Source organism: Suncus etruscus, chromosome 6, assembly GCF_024139225.1.
Source record: "Suncus etruscus isolate mSunEtr1 chromosome 6, mSunEtr1.pri.cur, whole genome shotgun sequence".
Taxonomy (NCBI): Eukaryota; Metazoa; Chordata; class Mammalia; order Eulipotyphla; family Soricidae; genus Suncus; species Suncus etruscus.
Window position 1 is genome coordinate 67,257,409 of NC_064853.1, and position 25,340 is coordinate 67,282,748.

At 40.6% G+C, this 25,340-nt stretch overlaps 2 protein-coding genes and 1 pseudogene across 2 annotated transcripts; 1 reads left to right on the forward strand and 2 right to left on the reverse strand.

Moving 5' to 3' along the window:
• Positions 1-4,747: 4,747 nt before the first annotated feature.
• Positions 4,748-5,945, reverse strand: NXT1 (nuclear transport factor 2 like export factor 1). Its single transcript, XM_049775253.1, has 2 exons — positions 5,826-5,945; positions 4,748-5,262 (listed from the first exon to the last, which is right to left on the reverse strand). Exon 2 carries the CDS (start codon positions 5,201-5,203, stop codon positions 4,781-4,783), a length of 423 nt encoding a protein of 140 aa, XP_049631210.1. The 5' UTR covers positions 5,204-5,262; positions 5,826-5,945; the 3' UTR covers positions 4,748-4,780.
• Positions 5,946-12,280: 6,335 nt separating this feature from the next.
• On the reverse strand, positions 12,281-12,647 carry LOC126011490 (NADH dehydrogenase [ubiquinone] 1 alpha subcomplex subunit 1). The gene has a single exon (XM_049775254.1). The coding sequence runs from the start codon at positions 12,573-12,575 to the stop codon at positions 12,363-12,365; it is 213 nt and encodes a 70-aa protein (XP_049631211.1). The 5' UTR covers positions 12,576-12,647; the 3' UTR covers positions 12,281-12,362.
• Positions 12,648-23,676: 11,029 nt separating this feature from the next.
• Positions 23,677-23,869, forward strand: LOC126012814 (uncharacterized; annotated as a pseudogene).
• The last annotated feature ends 1,471 nt before the right edge of the window (positions 23,870-25,340 follow it).

A 25,340-nucleotide genomic window follows, 5' to 3' on the forward strand; every position in this document is an offset into this window, starting at 1 on the left:
CAGTCAAAGGCTTATTAGCAAAACAAAATTTTAGAATCATAGTCTGTATTCCTCACAGATATTTCATTATTTCAGTTTTGCCCAAAAGAGGGAAGATCTAGGGGCGTTTGTGGTTTGATCCTTGGTGGCCCATATGGTCTCCCAAGCCAGGAGCGATTTCTGAGCGCATAGCCAGAAGTAAACCCTGAACGTCACCAGGTGTGGCCCCAAAACAAGCAAAATAATGAGGGAGGATATATACTCATATCTGCTTACCATGAACTCTAGGATTTAATTGATTGGTCAATAAAATGTGCAGAAGTGCCAGTGTGTCAATTTCAAGCCTTGTTTTTCAAGGTTGTAAGCAGGACTTCTTGAATCTTTCCCTCTGAGTGAAGAGACTTCAGCTTGAGTTTAGGGTGTCATGTCCTCGGAATCTAGAATACAACACGAACTAGACCATATACACATACTCAGACAACACTGGAGCAAGTCATCAGCTCTGTGTCCAGAAGCTCTAGTCTACAGAGTAGGCAGACTTCCACTGGTGGGAGGCCCCTTCGACCTTTCTTATTACTGCCACCAAGTAGCACCATACTGCTTAGAATGTCCTGGAGAGTGAGGTCCTGCAGTCCAGGGAAGGGGCCAGGTTGGAGGAGCTGATGGGTACAGGCAGGGACAAGTACATGTAATTAGTATTCAATTCCCCAAATCCATCATTCCTATTATAGGTCAAGCAGATTTTTTCCAAGTTGAGTGGAAATTTCTAGTATATTCTTTCCCTACTTCAGAACAGAGCCTTGAAAATAATGCTGCCCTTAAGGTTTATATTTGCAGATGAAAATTATGAAATAGATAAAAGCAGATGAAAGGGAACAAAGATCTACAAATCTAGTTTAGAAATCTAATTGGAAGATAAATCCAGCCAAGAGGCTGTTTTCTCATTTTGGCAATTAAGAAATTATTCAGGAGACAGGAAGATAGTACAGTTTGTAGGGCACTTGTCATATTGCACTGTGCCACACTAGGAGTGATCTTTGAGCAGAACCTGAAAGAAGCCTAGACACTGTTGGGTAAGGCTCAAAACAAATTAACAAAAAAATTTTTTTTAATTCTGAAACAGTTGTAAAGATCGTGCTGACTAGCACATACATAACCCGTAGTGTTTTTATTATGGAAGATCACAAGCCTCAAGGTGTATAGGGGAGTGGGAAATCCAGTCTTTCACCCTTTCCAGTTCAGTCTTCTAGGTGCCAAGGCCTTGAACAGAATATTATAGGGCCTAGACAGGTTGTATACTGGGTAGAATGCTTGCTTTGCACACAGCTGACCAGGGTTCAATCCTTTGCATTTTTTTTTTTCTTTTTTGTGGTTTTTGGGTCACACCTTGCAGCACTCAGGGGTTACTCCTGGCTCCACGCTCAGAAATTGCTCCTGGCAGGCACGGGGGACCATATGGGACACGAGGATTTGAACCAATGACCGTCTGCATGAAAGGCAAATGCCTTACCTCCATGCTATCTCTCAGGCCCCAAATCCTTGGCATTTCATATGCTCTCCTGAATGTCATCAGAAGTTATTCTTGAGTGCACATCAGGAGCAAGCCCTGAGCACTGCTGTGCCACCGCCCCCCTCCCCCCAAAAAAAAACCTCCTACCAAAACATGAACAGCCTAGACACAGAAGACACAGAAGACTGTAGGTTCCTCCACACTTTTTAATTTGGATTTAATGTTTAATGACACACACTATGAAAGAGCATTTGGGTAGTGGTGGTGAGTAGAATAAACTGGGGGAAGGAACTCAAGAAGAGGGAGGTTAAAGAGAAAGTAACTTGAAGATCCTATCAGAAAAATGGACAGTAAACAAAGCTGATAGTGGCCTGTTATTCGATTTTTTTTTTTTTTTTTTTGGTTTTTGGGTCGCACTCGGGTTACTCCTGGCTCTATGCTCAGAATTTGCTCCTGGCAGGCTCAGGGGATCATATGGGATGCCGGGATACGAGCCACCAACCTTCTGCATGCAAGGCAAAAGCCTTACTTCCATGCTATCTCTCTGGCCCCTTGTTATTTCAGATTTAGATATTATTTTAGGTTTAGATAGAGGGAATAACAAGAAATCTAGAAATTTCTGGATGTAGCCTGTTGCAAGCTCAGAATGTATTAATAGAAAAAATATCTTACCTTTGCTGACCATGACAGACACTTCTAAAATACTTCATGTACTCACATTAAACCTCAATATACTGATGGGTACTATCTAGGCCTCATTTAAAAGTGGCATCTCGGGCCCGGTGTTTGCCTTGCAAGCAGCCGATCCAGGACCAGAGGTGGTTGGTTCGAGTTTCAGTGTCCCATATGCCCCCCCCCCCCCCCCCCCCCCCCCCCCCCCCCGTGCCTGCCAGGAGCTATTTCTGAGCACACAGCCAGGAGTAACCCCTGAGCACCACCGGGTGTGGCCCAAAAACCAAAAAAAAAAAAAAAAAAAAAGTGGCATCTCACCTCATCGCATGAAGGAGGCTTTGTGACTTGAGACATGTATCTCCCTCCACACTGATCCCTATAAGAATTTGCCCAGATCATTCCACTTTCCTGTGAGTAAATTTTAGAACTCAGATAATTCAACATCTTGGAAACTTATTTTTATATTTTACATGTTTTGTGAGCATTCACCTTAATTGTCTTGGCATATTACATACAAATCTATGGCTGATTGTACCATTTTATACAGTTTTAAAGCCAAATTTACCATTTTCTTTCTCTTGCCTCCATTAAATTATGAACATTTTGAGGGCAAAGGGGCAAGAAACATCCCCACATATTCTGATTCATAAAGAATATGGCCAATGGTCTTCACAAGATCCTATTTGTCCCTTGCAGATCTTTCCTTCCTTAGGAATTGGGTTTTGCTTGGGCAGGTGTCACAAAACCTAAATCAACAATTCTTTAAACATGCTTCTCTCATTTTTAAAATTTGGGAAAAGGCAAACAAGAGCCATTATGGTGGTTCAAGTCAGATAAGGATATACGTGCTTTCCAGCTTGACACCATCATTAAGAGTTGTGTTTAGGGGCCGGTGTAAGAGGTAGAGGTAAGGTGCTAGAGGTAAGGTGTCTGCCTTGCAAGGGCTAGCCAAGGAAGGACCGCGGTTCGATCCCCCGGCCCCCCCAAGCCAGGGGCAGTTTCTGAGCGCTTAGCAGGAGTAACCCCTGAGCATCAAACGGGTGTGCCCCCCCCAAAAAAAAAAGTTGTTTACCTGTCTGCATTGACCCAAACTGACAAAGCCAATAATCCATGTATTATAATCTCATCCAGGTAGAACAGAGGATCAATTTTGCATAAACCTGCTCATAAGTGTCTACTTCATTGGTCAAAACTTAAATGTTAGTAATAACAAATCTTTTGGAAAGTCACATGTCTTACGTGGGTGTTTTGCCTCATTAAACACTGGGCTTTAGTAGCAGAAAAAGAAAGGGATTCGGAGGAAATTGTTATGTAATACTGTACAAATCATTGTTCACTTCCTTCTCTGTTATTCCTAATGATTAAAATAACAACTCGAGACCAAATATACTATATAAAAGAAAATGTAACTTCAGAAGCCATATGGCTCTACAATCTCATGTTAAATGATAATGGAGCCTTCAACAATTTTTTTCCATAATACAGAAATTAAGGGTTGGTCTTCAGGGTTAATGAAATCTGTAGTTTGAATTGCCCCCTCCCCACTTCAATACTTCTCTTTACAAAGGAAAAACATTTAAATTGGTAAGCCTATATTCTGCCTATTTTTGTTTGCCTCTCAGTCTGTTCTATTAGGTGATTTTGAAGTACACATTATGTTGACACCTCATGTTTTTATAAACTGCCAGTTACTAATCCACCGTGATCTGGGTGGCAGTTAGTATGGGCTATGTAGACTGGACAAAGATAATTTTCTTTTTATTTTTCGGTTTTTGGGCCACACCAGGCAGCGTTTAGGGTTATTCCTGGCTCTGCACTCAGAAATTGCTCCGGCAGGCTTGGAGGACCATATGGAATGCTGGGAATTGAATCAGGGTCCATCCTGTATTGGCTGCGCGCAAGGCAAGTGCCTTACCACTGTGCTGTCTCTCTGACCCCAACAATTTTCTAAGGGTCCCAGGAGAGTCCAGCTGTGGCCTCCACTGCCATTCTGTGTGAGGACCTATGCTTAGGGTATGTGGGAGGTCTTAAGAGTTCACATCTCTATAAGTAACTTTTTTTTTTTTTTTTTTTTTTGGTTTTTGGGCCACACCCTGTGACGCTCAGGGGTTACTCCTGGCTATGCGCTCAGAAGTTGCTCCTGGCTTCTTGGGGGACCATATGGGACGCCGGGGGATCGAACCGCGGTCCATCCTAGGCTAGCGCAGGCAAGGCAGGTACCTTACCTCCAGCGCCACCGCCCGGCCCCTCTATAAGTAACTTTTACTAAGCTTCCTGCCTTTAATTATTCTCTTTCCTCAAAACAATCTAATATTTCAGGCAATAAAAGAGAAACATTTTTATTACAGGATGTTTTTGGGGGGAGAGAGGGTAGGAGGGTGATCAGTATTTCTAGAGCCAGGGTCTCAAGTGGGCAAGTAAAAAAATACAAAAGTTTACAACTTTTAAAAGGCATCTATGACAAACAAGTAAACACTCTGAAGCTGGCTCTATCTACTAGAACAAACAGAATTCAACCTGGGCAGGGAGGTCTACAAAACACAAAACTTATGTTTCCACATTTGAGGTCTGCATACATCTTACAGAGCTGGGATCAAAAGAGGGGCCTTTCTTGGATGCCTAGTTAGCCCAGTCCTGAAAGCGGAAACAGTCACTTGCTATCTTCCACACTGTGTTATTAGGTGAGGCTTGAGCAGTGAGGATGAAGGTCTGGTTGAAGTCCCGTTGTTTGTTACCCTCAAACTTTACTGATCCACAGATGACAACGAGGACTGTGGTCTGGCTTGGTGTGGCTTCATCATGAACAGGTTGGCAGTCTACCACATTAATTTGGAATTCACTGGAAGGCAACAGTTCAAAGAACTCACTCAAAGACTCTTGTCCAGAAACAGCATTTCCATTCCAAACAAGGGTCGCTGTTCCCATGTACAGGCGAGACAGCATCCGTCGCCGCTTATCCATGGTGGTATAGTAGACATTAACAAACTCTTCAGCTGCTCTGCAGGCTTGATCCACATAGGTCTTGAAATCCACTGATGCCATCCCTGGCTGTGTAAAAGGAGGCCTCCAACAGGTATCTCTTGTGCCTGAGGGAACCTAGGCTGTAATAGCAAGGTTAAAGAAAACCCAAGTGAATACCAAATTTGATTCTGTACCAATAATGGAACATTCTTCCCTTTCTATTGGTGGCATAAGAACAGAGGGATGACTTTAGATTCAAACTGCTATTGATGCCTATTTAAGATGCCTAACCCTGATCTGCATATTTAAGAATGGGAATATCACAAGTTAAATGTGATTAAAATGTGAATTAAGGAACAGAATAAAAGTACATAATTAAGTAAATCTGATTTGGTCCTATTTGTGCCACATATTCAGAAGATGTTCATTATAAAAGACATATAGTGATAATTATTAATTATAATGATCACCAATATTATTACTATAATGTAATTTTACAAAATTGTAATTCGTTAATTATGGAAGGCCACTTTCTCCTGGCAGCGAGAACAGGTTTGACTGCAACTACTAAATTTAAAGTAAGTTAAGGTAAAGTTAATCCTGGGTGAATATTCTGAGTTCAGACACTGACTGAATAAAGGCTATGAACACATTGTAGGTTCTGATTTAAAATAAAAGTCTGGGAAAACCTAAATGAACTCACCTGACAAGAGTTTGTGAAAGTTAAAAGAGAGGACAGGATGAAAGGAGGACATGAGAAAATGTCGTGAGATACTAGGAGGATCCACAATTTTTAGAGACATTGTAATGGAGAGAGCAAAACAATTTCACGACATGAAATGTTCTATTTCTTTAAATAAAAAGTTCAGCAGCAAAACATAAAAAATAAAATAGTAGGGGCCAGAGAGATAGCATGGAGGTAAGGCGTTTGCCTTTCATGCAGGTCATCGGTTCGAATCCGGCGTCCCATATAGTCCCCCGTGCCTGCCAGGAGCAATTTCTGAGCCAGGAGTAATCCCTGAGCACCCAAAACCACAAACAAACAAACAAAAGTAAATGTGTTTATATTTACAAATAAAAATAAAATATAAAAAGAAAAACATGTATAATTGTCTTGGGGCCATACTTGTCATGCTCAGGACTTACTCCTGCTTCTGTGCTCACCTCTAATGGGGCTTGGAGACCATACGAGGTTCCGGAGGTCTAACCTGGTTTGGGTGTGTGCAAGGGACCTCAGTGAACTCTCCAGGCCCTAAAAAATATGTTTAATTAACTTATGAAATACAGAGAAGATTCCATACAGGGTTGGGCGAATCTGGCACTCAATAATAAGGGACATGGAGGTTGTATAAAGAACTGTCAAGAGTCAGGAGGGCCTTTAGTCCTAGAAATGAGCAGAGATAGAATGAAAAACAATGACTAGGCATTCTGCTCAATCCATCAAGAATAAAAGTCACGTCTCAACAAATACTCTGAGCACATTATGTGTACATACATTAACTTAAGTATCACCACGAATGGATGAGGGTTCAGTAATTTTCCAAATGCCCACAGAAAAATTGAGGGCTGGATCAAAAGCATAGGTAATTATGGGTCCATAAGAAGAGTTAACTATACTTTTTAAAAAACAGACCCATTTTCTGTTCTGCCAACAGGTTCCTTCTGTACCCAGCTTAACACGTCCATGCCCACCGCTCCCTACCCACTCAGAAGACCTCTCCACTTCTTGCAATACCTACAGAGATAGCGGGGCTCTTCCACTTCCACTGCACTCAGGAGACAGCGAGCCAAAATGGAATCTTAGGCTGTGCAGCTAGATCTCTGCCTTCTCTCGACAATCCACACCGTCAAGTTCTCTGGAGCTGGAGCAGAGAAGATGCAACATTTGGTCTTATTTCTGGTCAGGTAGCTTTCTGCAAAAACACGCTTGAAACAACACCACCACCACACATCAAGTGTTGCTTTTTCAGACCATCTTGGGCCCCCGGCCCTGTCGAGTGAGGGCAGGAACCCTGGAGTGCGAAGCATAATTAATTCACCGCCAAGCAACTTCAATGAAAATGCAAGAGCTGGGACAAAGCCAAGCGGAAGGGGCCAACCACCTGTCCCCTCCCTGACCAAGTGGAAGTGGGCTGGAGATGGGGATGCGCAGATGTACTCACACTAGGGATTTTTGCACTGCCTGGGGCCAGAAGCGGGTCTTCGGAGGACGCGAGTGACCATTCAAGTGGGAGCTGCGGGGAGGAAGAAACGGTCAACCGGGGTGGGAGAGAGAAGGGCAAGCGCCCCGAGTCTGCTGGAGCGTGTGTGTGGGGTGACTCCATCCGAGCGGGCGAGGCCGGCCCACCTCGCGCCCCAGCCCTGGCCTCAGGGCCGCAGCCTCAGAGTAGCGCGGAGGCACTGGAGGTCGCAGAGGTTCCGAGTCCTTTCTTCATCGCTCGCTCGCTGGAAGAAGGGTCGCGAAAAACAGCCCTTCACCTTTTGGGCTTTCCTGGGGGCGCAGCCCAGGTGGCCCGGGAGACGCTCCCACACAGGCCCCGACGGCTCCCCGCGCGCCTAATCGCAACGCCGGCTGCGCGGAGCTCCGCCCAGGCGCGACGCAGCGAGGCGGCACTTCCGGCGCGTCCGTTTCCCAGAAGCCCACGCGCTCTCTAGTGTTCATTGGTCGAACTTGACCGATGTCTCCGCCAATGGGTAAGTGGGAGTCGGGATTGGGTTACAGGTCCCACCCCCCTCCGGTGATACGCCGCCTGCGCGGCGTGTGTCTGTCGGTGATAGAAAATTGTTGGGTGGGTCGGGAGCGGTGGCGTAGGGCGTAAGGTGTCTTCCTTGTGCGCTCTAGCCTAGGCTAGGACGGACCGCGGTTCGATTTCCCCCGACGTCCAATATGGTCCCCCAAAGCCAGGAGCGATTCTGAGCGCATTGCCAGGAGTATATATATATATATATATATATATATATATATATATATATATATATATATATATATATATATATATATATATATATATATATATATATATATATATATATATATATATATATATATATATACACATACACATATATACATACACATACATACATACACACATATATACATACATATATATACATACACACACACATATATATATGTAAGTGGAAAAAAATAGCCCTGGTTTATTATCTCTAGAAATAAAACTGCCTTCGAAGCGTGAGGCCAATCTCAGATACTGCCCCTGTGCCAGGAAGCAGGTCCCCAAATGGGACTCCTTAGTGCCTCAATAGTATGATCTCCAGTACATAGCCAGTTATGTGTGCAAATATTACAATAAAAATGTGAGCCCCACTCCTCAACCCTCAGCAACCACCCCAACTTAATAAAGGCCAGGAGCATCATCTTTGGCAACCACTGTAACTTGATGTGCAAACTTCAGTCATGGCAACAACAGTAAGGAAGGGAAAGTGAGGGAAAAAGCAATAAACTATAAATGAAAATTAAACAACACAAAAGAATGGAGACTGCCAATGTCAAAAAATTTTTAATGGCTTCTTCAAATAAAACCTCAGCTCCATCCCTCTAGTGTGAGAAACAATACTTTTTGACAAAATCAGGGTGGGAGAGGTATGATGGAATTTACTGAGGCTGTGCATCTTCCTTCAGAGGGTGAGTGCCTTGTATCCATACCTCTTGGCTACCCTTTGGGGGTGATTTTACCTGAAGTTTTGAGAAATTTCTCAAAACTTAGATTTCATGCAAAGCTTATAGGTGATCTGCCATCCCCCTAGTAATAATTTTACATTATTAAAAAAATAAGGGAGAGAGGGAGAGAGAGAGAACGAGAGAACTAGCTTTTGGCTTCTTTGAAATAGTATTTATATTAAAATATCTTCAGGAAAAAAGCCAGGATAATGAACGGTATTCTAGAACAAAAATGAGAATTGACTTTCAGCTTACTGAATTAGATGCTATGCTGTTTTACAGTTCCTTATGTTTTTTTTTTTTTTTTTTACCAATTTGCATTTCCAATTTATGTATTTGGGGTATATTTTCTTCCCCACACACTGGGTAATACTTATTCCTTTTAATGGGATTATTTTCATGAGTATGAGGTGATTTTTATTTGGCTTTCTTTAAATGATGGCAAGTATCTTGTAATGTGCCTATATGCAATTTTTATATCCTCTGTGAGGGATTTTTCAAATCTTCTGCCCATTTTTGATTGTATGTTTTTTTGTTAAGTTATATTTTTTTATATGCCCAGTAAAGTCATCTCATACTAGATGTCTAATATACATGTCTTCTCCCATTCAATTGGTGGACACTTACTGTTTTCCTTTTTTTGGTGGTGGGTGTGAAGCTTCCTAGGAGCACTTGGGCTCATAAGTCACTTCAAACATCATTCAGAAGCTGTGGGCTATTATTCATGTTCCACGACCAGTCCTGATCTTCCTGCTGTCTCTTGCCTCATCTCAGGTTCATCTACTAAGATAGGGACTTTCTGGTCCCTCCTATCAACCCTCCTCTTCCCAAACTGAACAGACACTAGCTGTCTGTGCAAAGACATTTCAATTCATATCAGATAATTCCAGGTAGATTGGACCTAGCACTTCTTTCTCTTTGAAAATATACAACTCAAAAAAAAAAAAAAGAAAATATACAACTCAAAACTCATTTGAACAAACTAATGAATTAGTTGACAACATTTCTATCACACACAGATAATTTGTGTGCTTAGGAAAATAACCTCTAAAGTAGATATACCTCTAGCAAGCTCTTACACAATCAATTCAATAGATCACTTTATTAAACAACCTGAAACTCCAGCATTCCAACCCACAAAATGCAAAGAAAAATGGAAAAACTAAGGAAGACACCTGAAATTGGGAATATAAAGAGAAACCCTGGCAAATTTCCAAGCCACCAAAATGTCCGAGCCTTCTAAATGAGGACCTAAAATCAATGCTTAATGTTTTACCAACAGAAATCAAAGAGTCACTAGCCTGAGAAATTAAGAAATCTATAGATGAACAATTTAACCAACTCAAAGAACTCTTTCAGAGTGAGAGAATCCATGCAAATGGAACTGAAGGAAATAAAAATGTGTTGGCAAGCCATAGTAGCAGAATTAGGCTCCTTAGGTGGAGAACATAGACGAATTTAAAGACAAATTACAATGCAGCAGCAGCAGAGAAAAAGAGAGAGAGAGAGAGAGAGAGAGAGAGGAGGGAGAGAGAGGATGGGGAAAGAGGGAGAGAGAAGAGAGAGAGAAGGGAGAGTGGGAGAGAGAGGGAGAGAGAGAAGAGGGAGAGAGAGAAGGGAGAGTGAGAGAGAGGAGAGAGGAAAGAGAGGAGAGGGGGAGAGAGAGAGAAACCCAAGAGTGCATTTTCCTCAAAATCTGAGTATTTATTCTGAAGGAAGAGACCAACTTGGAGGTGGGACCAGGTGGTCTAAATACCAACCCAAGGTGCTACATTCAAAGACATGTGCAACCAATGAGTAACAAGGCATATACTGAGTAGGGTGGGATCAGATCAATTCCACATCCCATTAATCCCAAATCTCGCCCTATTTGACTTTATAGAAAAAATGCAGAAATAAGAGGAAAGATAAAGTAATACACCCCAAGAAAAGTAGCTTACTAAGGGAAGGGTGGATGACTCTAAAATTAAATGGGATAGCATAATTTTTGCATAGGCACAGTAGAAGTTGGAAAATTGGGATGCAAAATTTTTTTGGTCTAAAAAACACGAAGCTCCTGCCATAAGATCAACTGCAGGCTCCAGGCACATTAATTTGTCTAACTCCAAGGTCTTTCTTCAAGGACCCAGGAAGTGTTTCTCTCTGGGTGCCTTCTCCAACGTGTTCTTTGTGTTCTTCGCTGTCAGGTTTCAGTACTTAAAGATGTTGGTGTAGCACTTAACCTATGTTGAAGTCATGATGTCTTGAGGCATGCCTTGATTTCATCTTATCATTATGTTGTGAAGCATCTCATACTTAGACACCTCCAAATTTTCTGGGCCAGTCTGCATTTATCATTTCCTTGTCATGTCAGGAATGTCTAGGTGTTGGGTTACTGATTCTACCCTAATCAATAATTGTGCTCCATCCTAGGGTGTGACCTGGTCATAGTATATTGGATTATTCGTTACTTGGTATTCTGCTCTCACCCTAGGGTGGTACCTGATTCTTGTGTATAAAAGCAAGGGTCTGAGGAAGGCGGGGGTGGGGGTTGATTCTGGGATGATTCTTCAGCCCTATCCACTGAATAAAGTGGATATCTCCTGAAGCCTGACTGCCCGTGAGTTTTCTACCCGCTGCTATCCTGAACCCTCAGACCCGCTGGCTGAACAGGTTGGAGATGTGTGGCCTGGGCTGGAGGAGAAAGGCCTCTCTCCCTCCATCACCATCCACCACCATCCAGCCCCATACAAGAGCTGGTATTCTACACCTAGCTTGGCTGAAGTAAGCAAAGGTCGAGACTGATGAGCCAGAAAGTGACTTAAGACTTCCAGCATTTGTAGGATTGAGTGTCCTGGTAAGAGGGAGTCTCTCCCGAGTAACTCTGGAACTCTTCTTGAAGCTGAGAATGATTAAAGCCTAAGTTGTCATTATGGTAACTGTTCAGAGTGGAGGGCCTCCGTAACCAGAAATTACTGAGTTCTTGTTTCTAATGAATAATTCCTCTTAATATCTAATGATTGTCTATTTTAATGTGCCCATGCATAAAGAACTGTGACACAGAATACTATTGGGGCCTAAGGGGGAAAATAATAACACACCAAACAATCCCAATTACCTAAATCTACAAGTAACACAAAACTCCAAGGGTACTTATCTTCTAAAAATTTTTAATGGCAAATCTAAATAAAAAGGAAAAAAGCTATAATTACTTAATAAAATATACAATAAAGGATATACATGTTAAAGAAAGTATAAGTATACAAATATACATATGTATCCCTTTAAAGTGTTAAGAAATCGTCTGATAAGTATATCAATTCCGGGTAATAATTTTAGTTACATAGTCTTGTGGAGCCTGGGAAAATGGTTCACAGCAGCCACAAGTCCGGAGATGTTCTAAAGCTGAGGATCTCTTTCAAAAGCTGAAACCAGTCACAAAAAAGTCTTTTTTTTTTTCCTTTTTATTAAGCACTACATATTCTACTGAAGGCTCTACAATACTTCTAGCAGGAGTGGATGAATAGAAGTCGCTTCGCATGGAGAAGTCACTTTGCACGGAGTAAGAAGTCTTCCTTAATCAATGTTCTCCAAACCCTTTGATGCGTAGTAACGGTTCACTCCAGAGACACGCCTATCTCTTTCCATCATTTGCCATTGGTATGGAAAATAAGCGATTCTTTTTTCCTTGCCCCCATTCGAGAACCGATGGATGTACGCCGTGGCCACTCCAGGGATGCAGATGCACACGCCCATGATGGCTAACCCGGGAAGAATCTCGAACCACATCGCTGCAGCGCCCCCAAACCCGAAAACCGCTTCCAACGGCCTCAAAGATGACCGGGTCGCAGCGCCTGCTGGGTAAACTCCGCGGCTGCCACAAAAAACAGTCTTAAGATGAAGTGAAGTGGTAAAGGGGCAATTGCCGAGAACGATCAGCACTGGTGGTGTGACTGCGGAGAATGACTCACAGCCCAGTGACTCGAGCGACTCCGACAGCATCAGCAACCAGAGTATGATATCCTGCAGGACAAGCCACTGGCGAGGACCATGGGCAGTTCACATGCCAATGGTGCCGTCTGAGCCCCACTCTCCTCCAATCAGTGGGCAGTACAGCAGTGATATCATCTTCGTCCAGTGATGGCTACAGGAGCTAAACTGGAGGTGGGAATTCCCACCAGCAGCCTATTTGAAAGGGGTTAATGAGAAGTTAAATAACTGAAGGTGAAAAGTTTACGATGGGGGATTTAATAACTCAGAGTTGGGAGATTAAAAGAATATAAGAAGAAATAGAGGGTCAAGTATAATAGAACAAAAGGCTGAGATACCAGCATGGATGGATATTAAATGAACATGTGGCCACCACACTCACACCCAATACACACACAGGCGGACAAAAGGATCGATCCAAAGGTTAAAATCAAAGCATTTCTAAATTTAAATATATATAATATACATATATTATATATCAAGTGTAAAACTTGAGTACTCGACATTGATGGAGTGGAACTTTGCTGAAAGTAAAAGTTTCAAAGTCTAGATGGAGCACAGCACATTTCCAAAAACAATCGTAATTTTCCAGTTTAAAATATTAATTAGGGATCAGAGAGATAGCATGGAGGTAGGGCGTTTGCCTTTCATGCAGAAGGTTATTGGTTCCAATCCCGGCATCCCATGTGGTCCCCCGAGCTTGCCAGGAGCGATGTCTGAGCTGGAGCCAGGAGTAACTTCTGAGGGCTGCTGGGTGTGACCCCAAAACTAAAATACTAAGTAATCTGGTTAATGAGTACTATAAAAGGAGTCTGCATCTTGAACTATAGAATCATAAGTTTCAGATATCCAGGCTCCTTTCTTGAAAGTAAATTGGTGGGGGCCGGAGGGATAGTATGGAGGTAAGGCGTTTGCCTTTCATGCAGAAGGTCATTGGTTCGAATCCTGGCATCCCCTATGGTCCCCCGAGCCTGCCATGAGCAATTTCTGAGCATAGAGCCAAGAGTAACCCCTGAGCGCTGCCAGGGGTAACCCCAAAACAGAAACAAACAAACAAAAAACTCCACGAAAGTAAATTGGGAACAAAGTCACTTGATATAATAAAAGCCTGGCAAGACTCAGAAGTGAATTCTAAATCACATACTCAATGACTGAGTACTATAGTGTGAGTCCAGGGCATTCAAATCTCTTATCCAAGGATCTCTGTGGAGAAATACGTTAGATCATAAAAGCAGGTATAATCAACTGAAGATTACTTTAAAATATTGGTTAATGCATTATGATAATGAGGGACCAAAGAGATAGCACAGGGGTAGGGCATTTGCCTTGCATGCAGTGGATCCAGGACAGACAGTGGTTCGAATCCCGGCATACCATATGGTCCCCCATACCTGCTAGGAGTGATTTCTGAGCGCAGAGCCAGGAGCAACCCCTGAGTGCTGCCAGGTGTGACTCCCCCAAAAAACAAACAAAAAAGACATTATGATAATGAGCACTGTATTAGGAGTTCAACATAATATATCGCATCACTTGTATCATAAAACTAGAGCATCCAAACTATTTTTCTATGGATCATTGTGAACAAAAACATAAAGGTTATTATGAAAATAGAAAATAAAACATTGAAATATTCAAATGAGCACTGTAGTGAGAGTCTATATCTTCTTTTTTTTGTTTTTTGTTTGTTTGTTTTTGGGTCACATCCGGCAGTGATCAGGGGTTACTCCTGGCTCTATGCTCAGGAGTCACCCCTGGCAGGCACAGGGACCATATGGGATGCCAGGAATCGAACCTCTGTCCTTCTTCATGAAAGGCAAACACCTTTCCGGCCCTATGAGAGTCTATATCTTCTAATCCATCCTGCAGTTGTTTTCCTGTTGATAAAAACATCAAAACATTATTATACTCATCTCTAAAATGCATCTAGTTGAACATCTGCTAGTTTAAATAGCTGTATCTTTTGACATAAGTATAAAATGTAAGAATGTTTAAGAATTTTTTTGGGGGCCACACCCTTTTGATGCTGAGGGGTTACTCCTGGCTATGCATTCAGAAATCACTCCTGGCTTGGGGAGGACCATATGGGACACAGGGGGATCGAACCATGGTTCGTCCTAGGCTAGTGCTTTCAAGGCAGACGCCTTACCTCTAATGACACTGCTCCGGCCACAAGAATTAAGTGTATCTGCATAAAGTTCTAATGTTTATATTCAGAGAAGTTTATGAAAAAATTTGTGATATGTATAACATATGGGAAGATATGGAAAAGGCTGATTGTTTTGAGAATTATGTATATAATTTAAACTTTGATGCTTTGAGTTCTGATCTGGGGTTCCAGCCTATGGTGGCCTTTTTAATGCTAAGATAGATTCCTTCTATATTTATTTATTGAGAATTTTGTCAGAAGTGATAATGAATCTTATCAATTTTTTTCTCTAAATTTCTTGATATTATCATGATTTTTTGTTTTTGTTTTTGGGCTCCACCCAAATCTGGGTTGGCCACAAGCAAGGCAAAAGCCCTATCCACAGTGCTCTCTCCAGCCCCAATATTACCAGGATTTTTGTCATAAAAGGTAGTGGTGGATTTTTCTTTGTAAAAGTAAGAAAAGGGGCTGGAGTGATAGCACAGTGGTAGGGCATTCGCCTTACAAGCGACTGACCCAGGACCGATCTCGGTTCGATCCCCAGTGTCCCATAAGGTCCCCCAAGCCAGGAGTGATTTCTGAGTGTATAGCCCAGAGTAATCCCTGAGCATCACCGGGTGTGCCCCACCTCCCCCAAAAAAAAGTTTAAAAGGAAAATATTTCATCATCTTTTTTTTATGTAAACTCTTCTCATTTCTTTCTTTATTCAAGATGGTGTTAGTGACTTTTTAAAGACAAAAGGCCAGCCATGAGCTAGAAAAGCACTTCAAACCTAGCAAAGCTGATTCCAGCCCCAAGATCTTATAATCAATGAAAAAGCTTTAATTTGAGCGTCTACAGTGCTAGATATAGGAGGATGGGAAAGCAGAATGCTTTTAGTTTGTGTCTCCAGCTTCTAAAATTGTGCCCAACCCACAGCAAGGGCTTACTGAGTACTATTTAAATGAAAACAAGCTTAAGTGCAAATAATACTCCATAACAAACTAGTTGTGATGCTTCATGTTCTCTAACATCACTTCTTTACTCTGGAAGCAATCCTGATTTCATTTTCCACGTAGTACTTGAATTTGGGAGATTTAGTTACCCTACCTCTAAGGAGAATAATACTGGCATTATGTACACATGCTGGGGTGGTGGAAAGTCCATTTAGGATCACTGAGACTGGACAAGGTATTTACTCAGGGACTTGGAGAGAAAATGTGTCTTCTTTTTCATGTTAGGACTATGTGTGGATAATCTCATGGGACTCTAAGGAGTAGGTGTTGGCATTGAAACAAAGATATGGGAAGAAAACAGGCCTTTGATGAATGTGCTAAAAACTTAATTATCCCTGAAGCTTGAACATTTTAGTTTTAAGCACAAGTAAATTATCTTATTTTTATTTACTTATTGGAGGTAGTGGCAAATAAGGTGGTTCTTAGGACTTATTCCTGACTCTGTACTCAGAGACCATATGGTGCAGAGTATCAAACCCAGGTCAACAGCATTCAAGGCAATGTCTTACCCACTTTACTATTGCTCAGGCCCCAAGCCTTTATTTTTAATATAATTTAAATTTTTACATATACATGCTTGTAACTCTTTGGATGTATGGGGAAAGGGAATTTGGTCCATATCCAATGGTGTTTAGTGCTTACTACTGGCTTTGTATTGAGGGATCATTTCTAGTGGTACTAAAGAACGCAATGCAGTAGCAGAGATGTAAACATTGGCCTGTATACAGAACAATCACTTTACCTCTACTATTTCTCCAGCCCATGTACTTGTAATTGAATTAATGCATCAGCATATAGATTTTAAAGTAAGTTTCCTTTTTAAATTTAATTATTTAATTACAAATTAAATGTTTTTTTGAATTTAATTTTTTTGTCCATCCTAGAGAGGTATCTATACATTTCCTCTCCCATTTTATGATGTTTTGGTTTTCTTTTTCCAGATTTTGGAGGGTTAATCGTTGTGAGTACGTTGTATATCCTAGATATTAACCCCTTCTCTGATGTGTTGAGTACAAATACTTTCTCCCATTCTGTTAGCTGTCTTTTAGTTTTAGATTATGTTTCTTTTGACATATAGAAATGTTTTAGTTTGATGTAGTCCTGTTTGTTCAGATTTGGTTCTGTTGTCTTTGCATTGGCAACATATTGAAGGTTTTGAACATGTTGAAGGTTACTTTAAAGTCTAGATCTTGGATAGACCTAGATAGATAGAATCTTGGATGGTTCTGCCTATGTTTTCTTCATTGTGCTTTATGGGTTCTGGTCTGATCTCAGGGTCTTTGATCCACGATGAATTGACTTTTGTGTAAGGTGTGAGAAATGGATCTAACTTTAATTTCTTGTGCACAGTTATCCAATTGTTCAACACTATTTATTGAAGGGTTGTCTTTATTAGATTTTATTTTCTTGGCTCCTTTATAAAGAATTAGTTGACCATATGCTTGGAGATTTGTCACTGGATATTCTCTTTTAAATAATTTATCTGAAAGTCAATTGTTCCAGTACTATGCTGTTTTGATTACTATGGCTTTGTAGTACGGCTTCAATTTAGTTAATGAGATACCTCCCAGTTTCTTGCTTTTCAGTATGGTTTTAGTTGTTTAGGGCCTTTAATGGTTCCACTCAAACTTTATAATTGACTGTTCTAAGTTCTTGAAGAATATTGTCTGAGTTTGAATCTATATAATAGTTTAGGTAAGATGGTCATTTTGATAATTATTCTTACCCTTTATGAACATAGAATTTTTTTCTATTCCCTTACTTCTTCTAATTCCTTCTTAAGTATATTGAAGTTTTTATGTATAGGTGTCTCACCTCTTTTGTTAACTTGGTTTCTAGGTACTTGATGAGTTTTGACACATAAATGGGATGGACTCTTTAATTTCTTTCTCGAATAACTCATTTTTATGAAGAAATGCAACTTATTTTGTGTATGGACTTGGTTGCCATCTACTTTGCTGTATTGGTTTATTGTGACTGGCAGCTTTTTTGGTGGACTCTTTAGGGTCTTTAACTTATATATCATCATGACATATGTAAATAGAGGTAGTTTGACTTCTAATTTGTATTTCTTTGATTTCTTTCTCTTGCCTGATTGCTGTTGCTAAATTTCTAATACTATGTTTAATAAGAGTGGAGACAGTGAATAACCTTGCTTTATACCTCACCTCAGTGGGCATACTTTCAGTTCTTCATCATTAAGAATAATATTGGCTATGGGCTTTTTCTAGATAGCTGTTACTATCTTGAGAAAGTTTCCAAAGTGAATACCTGAACAAAATTGCCTCATCTATGGAATGGGGACAGTAATAGTGCCCATCCTTTTAGGTTAATGGAGAAGCTAATGAAATGTAGGAAATATGGGACTGAGCACAAAATAAATAACCAGAAAAGACAATTTTGCTTTGACATGTTATATTGGCATCAACTTCTTTGTATGCCCAATATTTCTCCAACAGCTGCTTTTTAAATCTGGGACAAGCATGTTGACAAATTGATAGGATTTATCACCAAATCACATGGGTTCTTCTGGAAGATGGATTTTGCTGAATAGCCTTAGATCCAGGGGTACATTGCCATGTGGAATTCATCCAGGAAAGAATGGCACATCTGTTTATATTCACAGGGTCTCTGGCAGCTCTAAAGACAGGCTTGATTTACAGATCTTGAAGTAAGTAAACAGGATTGGGCCCTCCCCTCAGTTAAGATTTATTGGGAAGTACCAAAATTAACAGCATTTATTTACCACAAGAATCTATATAATTTAGAGCCAGATAAGTGGGCAGCTGGACCTCATGCATTGCCTTTCCATAAACATATGTGTGTTATCTCCCTCATCCTCAATCCCACCTCATTCTCTACAGCTTAAAAGAACTGTCCAAGCTGCTAGACCATACTACAGGTCTGAAAGGTCACTTGATTGAAGACCCACCTTTTGGGAAAATTCTGTAAAGGCAAGAACTAAAGCCATAGCTTTAGAAGTTCACCCGGCGGTGTTCAGGGGTTACTCCTGGCTGTCTGCTCAGAAATAGCTCCTGGCAGGCATGGGGGACCATATGGGACACCGGGATTCCAACCAACTACCTTTGGTCCTGGATCGGCTGCTTGCAAGGCAAACACCGCTGTGCTATCTCTCTGGGCCCCAGCTTTAGAAGTTTTTAATAATTAAGAACTCAAAGAGATAATGAGACAGAGGTGAAAAATGTTTAACCAGAAAGTGACAGAAAAGAGAGGGAGAAATAATTTAACCCCCCCCCCCCCCTCCACACACACCATGGGGAATGGGAAAGTGAGTACCTTGATTTTCAGTAGTTTCTTATTCCTCATTCTGATGGCAGGTCATTATTTTAAAAATAGCCACAAAAATATCTGAATATCACCTGCTCCTCCAGAAACTTGCCTTTTATCCCTAACAGAAAATGGCATTAAATCCCATTCTCCATGCAAGCATATGACTATGTGGCTAATCCTCACTTAGAGAGAATTCAGAAGTGATAAAGCAAGATAATTTCTGAATATAATTTGCATCTATCCTAGGAGCTGTCACTAGTATATGAGTAGACCAGGCTACATCGACTGCCTATGTGAAGAGGAATACCAACAATCAAGAGTTGTATAGGTGGACTCCCTTGAAAATAAACCTTCCAGTAGTGTGTGTGTGTGTGTGTGTGTGTGTGTTCTAAGTGTGAGTGTGTGTGTATGTGTGAGGATGGGATTGAAGTTGGGGGTTGGTAATGTTCTGTATGTTATAATTTGAAGCAGAAATGATCTTTCCTGTCAATGCCTTCCAATATTTTAGAATTACAGCATGTTTTATGTTTTTAGGTGAGCTACTCAGTTATTAGTGGCCTGTTTTAAGAAGGAGTTCTTTCTCATTAACATCTTTTAAGTCTCATAGATATCCTTCTCTATGACTCTAGGAGAGAGCCTTAATACAACATTATCTTACCTTTTTGGTTAGGGGAACATTCAGTGGTGTTCAGGCAATGCAGCATCAGAAATTAAACTTGACTCCTGCATGGAAATCATGACCATCTCCAGTCCCAGTGTCTCCATTTAACTTATTTTTGTGAATTGGGCTTGCCACTTGCCACTCTAAAAGCTCTGAAGACATGGCCAATGAAGTCTTGACTATCTGATGCCACTTTAAAGTACTCACCACCTAAATTGAGTTCTGAGTGGATTCCTTCTTGACCTTTATGTGCTCCCAAACAAACAAACCAACAAAAATGAACCACGAGGGGCCGGAGAGAAAGCACAGAGGTAGGGCATTTGCCTTGCAAGCAACCGACCCAAGACCAACGGTGGTTGGAATCCCGGCATCCCATATGGTCCACCATGCCTGCCAGGAGCGATTTCTGAGCACAGACCCAAAAGTAAACCCTGAGTGTCACCGGGTGTGGCCCAAAAACAAACAAAAAATGAACCACAGAAAGGCCTTATATAAGATAACTGTCCCATCTATAACTAGAGTCATCTTTTAAGGGCCTGGAACTCCCCTTTTCAAAATAAATATTCTCTTTATTTAAGCAGATGAAGTGGGGATGTATAGCAGGTTGTGGGGGCGGATCTTGAGCATGGGTCAGAACAAGGTGATTCACCAACAACAGGAATGGACAGGACCTAATCTATCTTTTGTTGAATGGTAGGTTTTGTGTTCCACAGTCCCCAGAGAGGAAAAGGGAATCTCTTGCCTCCCATCCAGGTAGAACTAGAGATGCTGGTCCAGTAGTAATTCCAGAAATAAATTCAGCCACAAGCCAGTGGCTCCACAATGTGGAATCACAAGCCTAGATGGCAGCTCCTAGCTCAGGCCTCCTGACTAGCCTTTATTGAGATAAAAAACAAAGCCCCACCCCCAAGGGGAGAGGAAAAAGCCAGAAGAAAAGACAATGGGGAAACAAAACCAAAGGAAACCAACTGAGATACAAATGAGGACTAATTCAAAGGCCTCTATCTACAATGTATGTTACCAGAAAGAAAACTCACAGGGGTGGGTAGGTGAGGGGTACCAGATTAAAATCTAATCTCAGAAAGTTCTTCTTACCAGCACTACCCATATTTGCAGCCAACAGTGCCTTTAAGAGTCAAGGAAGTTCCTTTACTCCTAAAGACATTGCCTATGTCTGCTGCAATCAAAGTATTGCTGATTTTGGACTCTCAGGAGACCATCTTATTTCTTGGCATCTAAGCAGTATTGACCTCAAAGAACAAAGATCAGTCACTTTTTCTACTAACATATTGAGCATACTTGAAAACACTATCACAATAGACATTGGAAGTTACAGTTTTATGAGAACAATGTACACTTCCCAGAACTAAACTAACACCCCTTATTAGCTGTTGGAACTGCTGCCATTAGTTAGAAGCTCTTCTTCATTATTATGTGTAAGAAGAAGCAAAACAACTTCCTGTTACAGATGCAAGTTCTTGTACTTCGCTGTTCACATGTGCATATGTGTGTTTGGGGAGCATCCTTCTAGCTCTTAATCCTCAAATAAATAAGATTTATGTATGTTAATTTCCACATAAGTTTTCATTCAGTAATGTATATGAAATTACTGTTTTTACACTGATTTCAGTGAGATTGATGCCATGATGCAAAGAAGGAAAAAAAAACACCCTCAAAATGCGCTGGACAGATTTCATGAGGAAAAAAGTTATGGTTGCTTCACCATTCCTAGCAATTACTTGTCTGACTAGGGAGCCTGGTGAGAAAATTGTATTAATATATGATATCAATATATTATATTGATTTATGATATGATAAGAACAGGTCAGTAACCTCTTTACATGTGTTGTAACTTCTTATTGACATGTTGGTGCTTTCTTTTGACAACAGCCTTATCAGTCAGATATATATGTGTGTTCTTTGCACTGCATGTTTAATATCCTATTGAGGAGCAAACTTATCCTCTTATGTCTGGCTAAACCATTTTTTTTGCATTGTGTTTTGAATCAGTTTTACTTTGTAGACAAACTGAATTACTTCTTTTTTTTTGGGGGGGGGGTCACACCCAGCAGCTCTCAGGGTATACTCCTGGCTCTATGCTCAGAAATAGCTCCTGGCAGGCTCAGGGGACCATATGGGATGCCGGGATTTGAACCACTGTCCTTCTGCATGCAAGACAAATACCTACCTCCATGCTATCTCTCCTGTTCCTGAATTACTTCTTGTGCCCCTCCCTTTGGTTGACCACCAAGTGCCATGTATGTTTCTCTCCCTTTTAAGTGATTTTTATCTTTGTCTTTTTGGACTATCTTGGAGGTTACAAGGATTCAAATAGTTGTTAAAAAAAATGCAGCCTACTGAACTCAGATCTCTCTTTAATGTCTTGTACAAAAGTAAAAAGTAAAATTAACTAAAGACCTTGATATTAGAGCTGAAATCAGAAGTTATGTAGTGGATAATGTAGACTACTCCATGACATAAAAACTGCTGATACCTTCAAGAATGAAACATCACTGTCATGAAAATTTAAGCAAAGATAATTAAATGGAACTATATTAAACTAAGAAGCTTTTGCACCTCAGAGGAAATGATGTCTAGGAAACAAAGACTCCCACAGAATTGGGAAAACTATTAACCCAATATTCATGTGATAAGGGGGAAAGATATAAGATACATAAGACATTGGAAAAGAACTGGTAGAGTTTAGCAAGAAAATACTTCTAATCCCATTTGAAAATTGAAAGAAGATATGAACAGATGCTTCCTTCAAGAAGAAATACAGATAGCCAAATGGGAAATGAAGAAATTATTCACATCACTAGTCACCAGGGAGATGCAAATCAAAACCACAAGGATTATCATTTCATGCCACAGAGACTGGCTGGCCTCAAAAAGAGCAGGAATAACCAGTGCTGTCATGGATGCAGGGAGAAAGGGACTTCTATTCACTGCTGGTGGAAATGTGGACTGTTCCAGCCTTTTGGGATAACAATATGGATATTCTTCAAAATAGTAGAAATTACACTTTCACAAATGAACCAGAAGTACCACTCCCTATGGTATTGGGAGTGGTATATATATATATTCCTATGATATAAGGAAATAAACCACAGGAGCCTGAAAACACAGTGCAGAAAATATACCTGCATTCCTATGTTTATTATTGCCATATTCACAATACCCAGAAACATAAAACAATCTAAGTGCCTGAGAACAAGGAAGTGGATAAAGAAACTGGTACATCTTCACGTTAGACTACTATGTAGTTGTTAGGAGAGATAAAATAATAAAATTTGGTGCCGGAGAGATAGCACAGTGGTAAGGCATTTGCCTTGCAAGCAGCTGATCCAGGATTTAGGTTCGAACCCCGGCATCCCATATGATCCCCTGTGCCTGCCAGGAGCGATTTCTGAGCACAGAACCAGGAGTAACCCCTGAGCGTTGTTGGGTGTGGTCCAACGCTCCCCCAAATCATGAAATTTGCTTATACATGGATGGATATGGAGAGGATTATGTTGAGAAAAATGAGTTGAGGCAGATGGCTAGATATGGAATGATTGCACTAATTTTTTTTTCCACAGGTGAAGTGGAAGAGTTTTATTGGTAGGCATGGTGTGTTAACATTGCATCCAAAAGCATAAAAACATTTACACTTTTGTAAACCAATATTACATCAAGAAACTAAAAAAATATACAAGCATATGATAGAAATTCTATATCAACACACACACATGTAATCCTTAAATTTTCTCTGGGTTTCTAAAAGATAGATGATCTAAATATGGTAAGATAAAAAATGTAAAAATTAAGACTATACTTTCAGGGATCATTTCTATATAATCTATTTCTATATGATCTATTTCTATATTATTTATGATCTATTTTCTCTATGTGACTAGAGAAGTTTCTCTGATCGTGTAGAGCACCCGAAACCATGAGGAAGAGACAGAGCATCCTCTTCTGAGGATTGCACTAATTTTTGGGACATTAAAATGATGGTGTGATATTAATATCCAGAGACAATAGAAAAAGTCTAAGAGGACTGCTCTAAGGTATGAAGCTTGCCACAAATAGTGTGAGAGTGCCGTTAGGACAGAGAAGGGATCACTATTACGCTGATAGTTGGAAATTATCAGTTGGACATAAAAACTCTTTGAATGGATGTGGCTGCATGAGTTCTTCCACTCTGAGAACTTCTTAGAATTATGAAATTGACTGCTGCTGTTGCTTCTTCTTAACTTCTTGGGGTTTTCTTCTTTACTCTCTGGGACCCCAGTGATTCACATGTTTTCTTCTGTTGAATTGATCCCAAAGTTCTATAGTCATCTGTTTCTTTAGAGAATATTTTTCAACTTCTGTTTATTTTGTGACCTTTATCGCCATCATCTATTGTTGTCTGGAGGTTTTCTGTACTTCCCTTTCAAACTCAATGCTTCTTCGAGCTCAGTTATTCTTTCTTCAGCAACTGTTACATTTTGGTGAGACCTTTCAATGACTTTTCAATTTTGCTTCCCGAGGTTTTCAGTTGTGACAATTCTGTATTTTCCTCATTTCTGCTGTCATTCTTGTGTCTTATTTCCACTTTTAACTTCATTTAGAGAGGTCAAATTAGTACTGATAGGCTCTGCAGGCTTGCAGTCTTCATCACCAGTTTTTTTTCCTGCCCCTACCCCAGCTGACTCAATGTGAATCTGGTCCACCAGGTAGCTGTTGTTGGTACTCACTGAGGATATGCACTGGCTGCAAGTTGCTTTATTGAGAAAGCTCTCCACCATATGGCTGTTGCCACTGCAATGCCATTGAAAACCATATGTAAGGAAAGGCCTGGCTGGCTCTATAAAGAGGCATTGTGCATGAGCCATCTTTTTGACATCCAAAAAAGAAAATAAGATGAATGACCTATGTATGATTGTTGACCTCTGAATTCTGTTAATCTCTGCCTCAATCCCCAGCACCACAAGATTTTCTGAACTTAGAACTAGGAGCAGTCAACACAGAAACATTAAATATAGATCAAAGCTTACCTATTCAAAAAAAAAAAAAAGAAATAAGTTGAACCAAAGCAATTAATAATTTTTTGGGGCCACACCCGATGACTCTCAGGGGTTATGCCTGGCTTTTCACTCAGAAATCGCTCATGGCTCGGAGGACCATTTAAGACGTCAGGGGATCAGACTGCGGTCTGTCCTAGGTCAGCCACATGCAAGGCAAACACCCTACCACTTTGCCACCATTTTGGCCCCAGCAATTAATAATTTTAAGTCACAGTAAAAATGACAGGTGAAATTGATTTCAATATTTTATTGAATTAATACATCTGAATTATTATGCCAACATTTCATCAGTGTATTAATAGTCACTTGTGTTTGTCTATGTACATACAGCACATAACTTCATGTGTGTATTCTGCCTGTGCATGTATGTGTGTATTTACACACATAAATATGTCTTTATGAGTGCCTATGTGTCTG